This window comes from Aythya ferina, assembly GCF_964211825.1.
Source record: "Aythya ferina genome assembly, chromosome: 2".
Lineage (NCBI taxonomy): Eukaryota > Metazoa > Chordata > Aves > Anseriformes > Anatidae > Aythya > Aythya ferina.
In genome coordinates this window covers 137,481,213-137,492,119 of record NC_140297.1, presented here as the reverse complement: position 1 = coordinate 137,492,119, position 10,907 = coordinate 137,481,213, and the positions used below count along the sequence as shown (strand labels likewise).

Here is a 10,907-nt window from a genome sequence, read left to right as displayed (position 1 = left end):
ACAGTCCTCCTTTACATGCTTAAATCAGTTATAAGGTCCTCAGATTTTACGTGAAACTGCAAGAAGTACATGGTGAAGAAGTATCACAGAGACTTATATCTGTGTATTATAGGAAAACAAACAAAAAACAAACAAACAACAAAAAAAAAACACACATTTTTTCCCCAGACAAAGTTTTTTTCCTATCATAAACCTATTCCCATCAAAGCTGCCTAATTCTTCCAGTGCATATGAAGATGAGAAAAACAAAAATTAAAGTGATAAACTCACAACCACAGTTGTATTACTAAATATTCACAAGCTCAAAGACTTCTTTAACCCATAGAAAAGATACACATTTCCCCAAAAAAGTCTCAGAAAACCTTCACCACTATTAAGTTTATCTGGCTTTTGGTGTTATGACAATTTATGCCACCAGGCAGTAGGCCAGTTGCAGGTCTCCACCTAAAGAGACCTACATCAAGATACCAGGTCACTAACTCTCGGTTAAGCGGGAGAGATACGGTCAGGAAAGTAGCATTAGTGAAATGACAAAACCCCAAGCCAGCCAAGGGTAGAATACGCTTTTCAAGGTTTTGAATCGCAGTAAGAACAGGAACAAAAAGAAAGAAAAGGTCATTTCCCCTTTCTAATGCCCTACAGTAACAAAACAGACGAGAAATGACATTTCCAGCACAGCAATACTATTAAGAGTACCCAATGCTCTGCTGTTTTCAGCAGCTCTGAATTTCTCCCCATCCAGTGAGGCTCAGCACAGTGTCAAGGGCATACCTGTGTCTCCCCACCCCAAAAGAAACACTGCTTAGGACAGAACCTGGAGTCCCACCAGGCCCCACAGAGATCTTCCCTTGAAGTGCCCAAGCATGGCCCTGCTCTTTGACCACGCATGGCTGCTTGGACTAAACACCACCACCAAGAAAAGCATTTCTGACACACAGCATGAGCAGAGGCACATTCAGTCATCGTTGACCCTAATATTTTGCCTCCTTTGGGGGTGCTCAAGGAGAGGTTAGACGTGGTGCTTAGGGACATGGTTCAGTGGGTGACATTGGTGGTAGGGGGGTGGTTGGACCAGATGATCTTGAAGGTCTCTTCCAACCTTACTGTTTCTGTGATTCTTTTATTTCCAGTGACTACTGCACCCGGGCACCTGAGGAAACACGCTGGTTGTTGACTGGTGCCCATATGGCCCACCTTCCTCACCCTGAAGGCCTGCGTACCCAGGCCATCAAGCCACAGTGGGGTTTCCAAACATTATTCAACAGGCTGGAGATAAGGCTGTTAAACAATATCAATTTATCTTTTTAGTATCCCTCCCCTTCACATCCCAACAGATGCTCCGTCAGAAGGACCCCAGCTGGTGCCAGAACAGCAGAAAAGACCTCCTGGTTAGCCACAGGCCTTCCTCAGCCACCTCCCGCTCACGGCCAAACTCTATGGAAACTTCTGGAAGCAGCCATGTTTCCACGCAGCACACAGACATATCCAGCAAAGATTTTGGTCAAAAGGGAGGAAAAGATGAAGAAAGTCTGACAAATTCAGTCAACTCAAGCTGCAACATGGCTATAGGATTACAGCTGAGCTGGAAGACCACTGGTGCCACAACGACACTGGTGCCAGCCAGGACAGTCCAGGCACTGATCTATGCATTCACTCCCTTGCTATTATTTCCACTTTTTTTTTCTTTTTTTCCTATTTAGTAAGATTTTTTTTTCCCAATGCACTCATGTTTCACAGTGACAAACACATTCCTGTCCCCTTACCAAGGCTCTGAGGACAGAGGGAAGGCTTTGCTGGAGAATAAAATCAAAAGCACCTGTTAGTGCCACAGTGGATCAAATCATATTTAGGGAGGAAAACTGCTGCAAAACTGTCGCGTTAAATTACAAGTAAAGAAACGAGAGGAAAATTATACGTAAAGACCACCTTGTGTTTAAGGCTTTTTTCCTGGCAAATAAGGTCGGGGAAGCCGTTCTTCCCAGCCTGACTCCAGGCCAGGAGAACTACTGAAAAAACTTTGAGCCCGGCCTTGTTCTGTTTATTGAACTGTCAGTTCTTGTGTTCTGCAGGATATTTCTTTTCCTGACACTTGAAAGGCATACAGCCTTTCATAAAAGACACACGCACAAAAGTACATGAGGGTATATGTAAAATTGAGACCTATGTAGAATAAAGATCGACATAAAATACACACAAAGTTTCAAAGAACTTCCAAGATAGAATTGCAACACCTACAGAGAGCTCGGTGCTGAATGCTCTGTGCAGTGCAGCCTCTATACACTCTTAATTTCAAACACCCTTCAAGAAGCTTCATTTCATACCACAAGACAAGAATTTCAGAGGTATATAAGGCACCTTGGTAACTTTCCATTTCTATCCCCACGATTAGTCATCTTTGTTGTTCTGCCATGGAGAAAGAGAGTGAGTTCCACATGCTGCAGATGCTTAAGTCACTAATAATCCTACGGTATTAATCCTCTAACACTGTCTGCTGCCCCAGCAGTGCTTGAGAAGTTCTCACCTTCTCACAATGAGACTTACACAAGCCAGTCGCTGACATAACCGATTCCACACACTCTGTTCGTGGACACTCCATCTCCTTGCTGCACAAACTCTCACATTAGCCAAGCTTGCACTGCCACCAGTGGCTTGTGTGAGCACCGAGCACCCGTGAGCTCCTGGCTGGAAGGAGACACAGCCCCACAGCCAGGATTGGGATGGGATGCTCTGCAACCCAGACAGCTCACAATCCTGTTTCTCAGCAGTATTACTTTATGCACATCCTTGCTGCAGGAATTATTGCTATTTATAGGGCTAAGCCATACCTATTTTTATTTATGCAATGTCACAAATTTAAATTCAATGGGAGCTTGATTTTTGCATGTCCCGGTGATGGAGCATTTCCATCACTTTGAACTAGCTTCACCCTCCCGCTTTGCTTCCCTTGCAGGTTTTCATTTTAAATAAAAATAACACCATCAATGTCACACCTCCGTGACTGTATATGTGAATGAGGAACTGCACAATACTTGAAAGTGATTTGAAAGGAAAGGCTTTGTGCAGGCTTTCACCCAGTAATCAGTTTAAGTGACACGCTGATTCTGGGATCTCCACATTCAGGGTGAGCAAGGATAATTAACCCAGCAAAGGAAGAATCTGTCTTCTGGACAGCTGTCCTCTCCTGGAAGATGCACCAAGCTAATATCAGCCTTCCCCTGCAGACCACAGTATGAAAAGCAAACAAAACTCAGCTCTTAAAGCAAAAAAGGAGACCAAGTTCATGGGGTTTGGCTGGTCACAGCTGTGTCCTCCAGCTGTTGTGTCCAGCCAGGTGTTCCCACAGGTACCTCAGGGTCACCAAAACCCACCGGGGCACAGCTGGGCTTAATGTCTTAGATAGGCATTGCCTGTCTATCTAATGGCAGGCAGTGAACATACCAGAAAGGATCCCAGGGAAGACAGGAAAGATGAAGGACCTAGTTAGGCTGTCGCTTCATGTGGCAGCAAGCAGATTACAATTTTTCTCTCAAAACATTCTTAGACTGGAGGCCACAGCGGTCACACACCCAGGCACTCCCCGAGAAGTACTTCACCTCCCATGCCGTACTGCTTCAGCTGTGTTTCCCACAGCTCTGCGAGACCACTTACACTCACACTTGTGAAATACTGTTCAGAAAATAGGGACGGGGCCCACTTCACGCCGCTTTGAAAGGTGACAAGTGACCTCCATCAATGTGGAAGTACCTCTAGAGAAAATTATGCCATATTATGGTTAATCAAGCAGGAGCAACACGTCTGACAACATAATATTTAAATCCAGACAATACATGCTGGTTGTTAATCAGTGGTACTTTCTGAACATTTTGATTCAGTTCCTGCCTAGTCCACAGGCTGTTTGACCTTCTGCAAGTCCCTCTGTCTCCTTACCTTTAATAAGAGTACAAAATAGGTATTTATCTTCACACTCGCAACTCAAACACAGCCAAGCGGGTTTTTATTTGAACTTTCCCCAAATCAATTCACCTTTGGAACAAAACAATTTAGCTCAGAAGAGCGGTTTCTGAGGAAGTTGTTTATATATAAACTAAAAATAGTGATTTCAGACAGAGCGCCCAGCTCAGGCTTCAGTTGAGCACGGCTTGTGTGACACGCTAATAGCCTGTCTAGAGACAAGGCCAAGTCCTGCAGATTCCTCAACACCCTATTAGTCATTATTTCACTTTAGATGAACCCCCCTCCTTGAGGCATTGACAAAAATCATTTGTTCCACGCAAAAGTACTTGTTGCAAATGGTTGTTAAACACTTTTTTTCCCTCCTACTGCAATCAGTTTTCCAATACGCTGGAGGATTACATGTATTTTGTATTTCTGCCTAAATATCTAGTATGCTTTTGAAAGCATCCCTCAGGGCTGAGCTAATCAAGAAAACAACATACAGACGGAGAACTGTCATTATTACAGGGTCAAACACTAATGCAGCCTTTACTCGAGAGATTGCAAATTATATTTCAACGTGAGGAAGAGAAATCTTGTTCCCAAATCAGCGAATAGTGCCATGTAACCTCTGAATAAATTACTAGTCCTGAAAAGATTACAGATAGCAGTTTATTATCGTCTTGTAAGCATGAACTGAAGATAACCAAACAAGAATCTGTTCGCAGAAGAGCCCCAAGTAATTTTCTCATGCTTGCTGCAAGGCGGAAAGTAAAGCGACTTGAACGCAGACCAAATTGCTTGCTCATTACTTGTGCATTCTCTCCCAAATGCAGCAACACAGAGGGCATCTTTATGACTTACATTCAAGCAGGGTCTTACATGGGGCCTAGAATAAGCTTTCCATTCTCAAACACAACATTTCTGTTAAAAATCCTGGTCGGTCAGATCTATTCAGATGACAAAGGAGCACTTTTCCGTAAGTAGACAAGAGTCCTTTGTTCAGCCTCTGCGGCTCACTAAAGCCTGTAATTCTTGGCCATAAGGAAAATGTTTAAACTGTCAATGGCAAAAGTCAATTCGGGGAGATAATGCAATTAATAAATGCCACCCATATGCTTCTGCTTGACGTTTTATAAAGACAATCGGCCACGAAGAGCAGGGCAAACAGAGAGCTCTACAAGCAATTGCCTGATCCTCCAGGAGCTTGGCTGCTGCATGTAGGGACGAGCTCTTCCCCAAGCCCAGGACTCCCTGCCCAAAAGTGGCCATGTCCCCCAGCGAGGACAGCAGATAGCTCTCCACCACCCTTTCCAGAGTCAGCAGACCGTGACTGTGTGTTTGAAGTGGGGTTTTCCTTAACTTGCACCTCTGCTAGCCAAGAAATCGGGCCTTGACCTCCGGTAGCCAAGAAATCAGGCCTCCATCTGGTCATCCTGAGATTGCACTTAAGATTACAACCACAGAAACTTAGATCCCTCAAAACTTCAAACAAACCCACGGCTCGTGGCTCGCTCGCCAGCGTCCACCATCTCCATCCCACTAGCTGCAGCAATCGCTGCACACCTACCACAGAGGCTTCACCTGCCCAAGAACCACAACCCCGGCACCCGACTTCAAACTGGGAGATATTTGTCCTGACTCGCCCTTGAAGATGAGGCTCTCATCTTCTTCCCCGATAGGGATCTAGAAAAAAATGCAGAGAAAACATCTCTGCACTGTAGGCCTGAATATTAAGTCAGTTCCAATGCAGACCTCGGGGCTCAGATATTAAAAAGAGAAACTGCCTCCGTGTTTGATCTCGGGTCAGGAATCATCTATCCTTTAATTTTTAAAAGATAAGCTAAGCTGGGAGGGAAACCTAGCCCCAGAAAGTGGCTCCGGAGAACATCCAGATACGGGGAGGCTGCCAGCAGCGACTTTGCTGCAGCACCAGAAGGGCAAAACCCGCGGCTGGAGGCGAAAGCCGGAGCTCTCCCAAATTTCCTGCGGGTGATGGCACGGTGCTGAGCCAGGGTGAGGGGAGCAGCCCGTTGGACGGCGCTGGCTGGCTCCGGTTGCTGCCACAACACGGAGCACTGGGCAGGACTTGGCTAATTTTGTGGTGAGAAGCAGCTCACGTGAGCTGGGGAAGGCTGGAAATGAATCGGGACCAAAAAGTTTCCTATCTTCCTTCGGAGCTCGGTCAGTGACGCGGATTTAACACGCTTGGGAGAGGCCCTCGCAGCACGTAAATCTGAAACACCACCTCTCTCTGCTCCAACTGCTGTCTCCAAAGCCTAGCTGCGGGTTTCACAAACTAAACCAAACAAACATGCCTCCTCTCTGACACAGTATCAATCCTCCGAATTTCAAAAGTAACCATTAGGAACAAACGCAGGCAAATCACAGCTTCTGAAACGTAAACATTTCTGAGAAACAAACCAAATATTACCCCGGTATCCTCCTTCAATAACTGCATTTGTGTCAACAAAGCTGTGCTCAGGTGCTTGCAGAAGGCACAGCAAGACCACACAGTTGATGTCGATGCCGCAGTGCTTGCATTTCACTCAATGCATGCAAACCAACCCTGCATGTGCATCGCTGGGGGAGCTGGCGTGAAGCAAAGCCCCCCGACTCCAGAAACACCACGAAGCAAGACGAGAGACTCGATTCTTCTGGTTGTGAAAGCAGCACCCGTACGGTGCGGTATGCACAGCAGCCTGCCAGCCAGCAAAGCTTCCCTACAGCCAGCTTTGGCTCGCCGAGGGGATTAGAGCACCAGGCAGGCTCTGGAAAACCATTAGTCCCACTGGCGTGGAGCAGGAAGAAGTGGAAAGGTTTATCAGCTTCTGCAGAATGGGAACTGACAAGGACAGCGAGATACTTGGCGCTGCTCTCTGTTGCTATTAAAATCAGCAAGCGCTGCCTCCTGCTATCATCAGGGCTGAACCCAAGCTCTTAAAAGACACACCGGACCTCTCACTTACACAGCTCGCCTTCTCTATCCAGCAGCTTTACATCGCTCTCTCTCCCTCTCCTAAAAGCAAACCAGGAAAACTTTACAGTACCTATAAAGCACTTTTTTTCCTTTTCCACTCAAGCCAAGCCTGGGTGAATCCCCACAGCACCTCCACGCCTGCTGGCATTACAGGACCTGGCTCTAACCTGACATCCCCCTTGCCCAGCAAACCACCCCAAAAGCCCGGGCTACCATCAACCAAATTAGCCGTGGGTGATGCTGGCCAGCAGGCACGGCCTGGCACAGACAGGACGGGCCCAATTGTACCCTCTTTCTGTCCCTAAATCTCTGCATCACAGACTGGAAAATGCCAGGGCGCACGGGCACGCTGCTCCCACTTCAGGAGCAGGATGCATCTCTGGTATGTTTCTAACACGACTCTGACATCAGTGTGGTCCTCCCCAGTAAATAGCAGGGTTTGTTGGTTTCGTGAAGCAAACACAAGGAATTTGTGGCTTCAGAAAAGAGAGTCTCCTGTTGCCCTCCCCTCCCCTGCTAAAAAAATCTCTTGCATCATTTACCTCATCAGGAAGGAGAAATGTTTAGCTTATCGCCTTGCCAAAACAACAACAATAACAGCAGAATCAAACAAAGGGGGAGATTTGGAGCTGAAGCCACTTGACAATCCTCCAGGAGCTAGCAGGGTGTTTTTTTTAAGCATCCGTATAAAACTCCTGTTCCGACCAGGACAGCACTCTGCACAGACAACGCATTTGGCATCCGTGTTTTCCCAGAGACCGCTCTACAAAATCCAGCCTTCAGGGACCACGTAGCCACTGCCAGACCCAGCGAAAGAAAAAAATAAGTGTTGGGGGGGGGGAACAAAACCAAACCAAACCTCGCCTCCCTTTACTTTTCCGATCTCTCCACAACTTTTTGGCAGCAGCGAGGGCGCTGCACCAGGGCCAGGCTCCCCCCATGCCCCGCACCGGTGCGCCCCGACAGCCTGCCTCCTGCTGCGGGAGCCTGTTCATCCTAAGGCCAAAAAAAAGTCATAAAACTTAATACTTTTACTAATTGCTGCGGCAGTTTAATAGTCACTACGCCAGCGGAGAAGTCGGTGAGGACGGCGTTTCTGTAAAATTAAAAGCCATCGTACCTCATTAGCGAGGGGTAGCGCAGTTACGCTCAGCGGAAGCAGGAGTCGGTGCCGCACACAACTCATTTTTTAATTAGTCCTTAGGAAAAGGGTTTTGCAACCGTGCCCTAAGAAATCACTAATATAACGAGCCAGATTTCATGAAGGCTGCGAGCGGGCTCGTCCATCCGACAGCCGGACAACTTCGGAAGGGAATCGGTACCGGTGACATTATTTAGTGTTATAGCAGCTCCTTTTAATTGGATTAAATCGCCGTGCTGTTTTCATTTCATACCGAGACCTCAAGTTGCTCTTTCCCCAATATCTGCCCCGAGGCTGCAACCGTGTCGCCCGCATGCCCCCTTCCCTCCAGACAGCCTCAAAGCAGCCACGGAGAAGCCCAAAAGCCTCCTCCAGCTCCATGCCGCTGACGGGTGGGCTAGTTTAGATGGCAAACAGCTTTTTGGGAAGCGGGAACCCCGAAAAAGGGAATTAACCGCGTTAAGCAGCGCTCCCCGGCCAGCCGGCACCGGGCGCCCCCAGACCCCAGGGCGAGCCCCCGGCCCCATGCGGCACAGCCGGGGCCGGGCAGCGGCCGCCCCCATGTCCCGTCCCAAGCTCCCGTCCCGTCCCAGCGCTCACTCACCGGCTGCCCGGAGGCGCAGGCCACGAAGCTGAGGGCTAGCACTAGCCACACGCCCCGCATTATTCCCGCGGGGCCGGGCACGAAGGAGAAAAGCGGGGCCGCGGCCGCTCGGCAGCGCCCGCCCGGCCACGGGGCTGTGGGGATGGGGCGGGTGAGGGGGGGGGGGGGCACCCTCCGGCCCCCTCCGCTCCGCCCGGAGGGGCAAAACTGCCCAAAGCCGGGGCTGGGGGTGCTGCTGGGGGTGCTGCTGAGGGTGCTGAGGGTGCTGCTGAGGGTGCTGCTGAAGGTGCTGAGGGTGCTGCTGCTCCTCCGGCTGCCTCCCTCCTTCCCCCGCCCCGAGTGCTCGGCGGCGGCGGCGCGGCTCCCAGTTAAACCCCGCAGAAATTCCTGCAGGATTACCGCACAGATTGGCAGCTCCCCCAGCCAGTGGAAGGAGGCGGCGCCGCTCTCGCAAATTCAAGCAACTTTCCTCCCCTCCACCCCCTCTTCACCCTCCTTTTTCCCTCCCTCCCTCCCTCCCTTTCCCAAACCTCCACCCCCGCCCCGGCCTCCCCTCCTTCGTCCTCCTCCCTCCCCCAAGTGGAAAACATGAGCAGCGCCGCGGGCTGGCCCCGTATGAAAGCAGGGACCCGGGAAGCCTCCCTCCGGTTTAATTTCATTATTTATTTCGTTATTTTTTTAATTAATCTCTCCGAGGGAAGCCTGCCCGCTGCCGCGTGGTTGCAGCGCCGGATCCGGCCGCCGCTGCCCCTTGCCCCCCTCCCCTGTCAGCCTGGAAGGCAGCGTCAGGTGTCGGGGTTTGTGTGTAAAAATAATAGGACACGGGTTAAAAATCACGATGTTGGGGTCCCCTCCTGGCTCTCTGCCCCCGTTTTTTTCAGGCTTTTCTCCCTCAGCCAGGAGACTCGGAAAGTTTTAGCAGTGAGAGGGTGGCGAGCGGCAGAGGGCTGCGGCTCGCCCCCCGTCACGAGGATCTGGGAGCTGTGCTTTCAGACCCAGTATTTCAGGTATTGACAGCACCGAGAAGCCAAAGCAAGAAGTCTCGCCGTGATGAGCCCGTGCTGTTTCGCAGCTGGGGAAAATGGTGGCATTGCGGAGCTGAGGAGCCTCGGCCTGAGCCAGGCGCCTTTGCTGGTGTGATCCCACCACCCGACAAGTCCATATATTTATCAGGCAGATGTGAAAGCGATGTGTATCCCTCCTGCTCACATTCAGAAAGCTCAGGCTGGGCCTTGTAGCCTGGCTTGGGTGGCCAAATGCCCATAATGGTCACTGCTGGCCTAGCCAAGCCCGTCCTTCTTCCAGGCCCCTGCCCTAGAGGCAGCCAGCAGAGACCCAAGGAGAAGCGGGGTGAGAAGCTGGAGCAGTGGGTTGAGGCTCCCCGGGGTCAGTACTTCACATCCTTCACCTTGCTTGCCCTTCACATTCAGGTGGTGGTGACATCCCAGCTGCCTTCAGGCCCTGCTCCGATTGCCTTCCTGTCACCACAGGGTAATGCAGTAAAACACAATTCATTTAGCACAAGCAGGCTGCCACCTCCCCAGCCTCTCCCAGATGAAGGTGCACCTCTGTGCAGGACACTTGTCCCCAGAGGGTAGGTGGCCGTGCTGTCTGTGACCCTATCCCAGCAACGTGGTACCTCTCAACAGCTCCTACACGTGCTGGTCTACTTCCCAGACACACCGTGTCATTGATTTTTAGGCTGCGTTCACCACGGAAATCTTGCCAGATCCTCAACGGTCTGGAGGGTGTCGCACACGAGCGGATTGTTTAAGAGATTCCTTCCCCTTCAAAGCCCGTTGCAAATATTTAGGGCCCGGTTCTGTGTATCCTCTGCCTTGACAGGTGGCTGGATCGCAACCTAATGAAGTGAGCAACAATTTCACTACGTTTGGATGGGGGAGAGTGAAGCACAGTGAAGCAAGGGGAGGAAGGATCCACTTGGGCCAAATGTGCGGGATCCGGGGTCCTACAGGCATCCCTGTCTGCAGGAGTGGGAGGCCTGAAGAGGCTGCAGCTTGCCCAAAGTCAAAGCAGCAACCAGAAATAGCATCGCTTGTGCTGGCAGGATCCTTAACAGCCCAAAAACAGAACTCTGTTAAAAACAAGCAACGTGAAAGAGCAAATGGGAAGACAGAAAAGCTGAGTACAGGAAGCATCCTAAGGCTTGTCAAACACCAAGGGCTGGGTGATTTACTACAGAAGTTTTGTTGTTTGTTGTTCTGTTTGTTGTGTTTTTTTTTTGTTTG

At 49.9% G+C, this 10,907-nt stretch overlaps 1 protein-coding gene across 1 annotated transcript in view; it reads right to left on the bottom strand.

Annotated features, from left to right (window-relative positions):
- The window catches only part of SDC2 (syndecan 2), a 57,674-nt gene extending 48,581 nt beyond the window's left edge, over window positions 1-9,093 (bottom strand). Inside the window, exon 1 of the mRNA XM_084509605.1 lies at window positions 8,659-9,093. Within this exon, the coding sequence (XP_084365731.1) occupies window positions 8,659-8,718 (60 nt within the window). The 5' untranslated portion in view covers window positions 8,719-9,093. The remainder of the gene's footprint in view (window positions 1-8,658) is intronic.
- Between the last annotated feature and the right edge of the window lie 1,814 nt (window positions 9,094-10,907).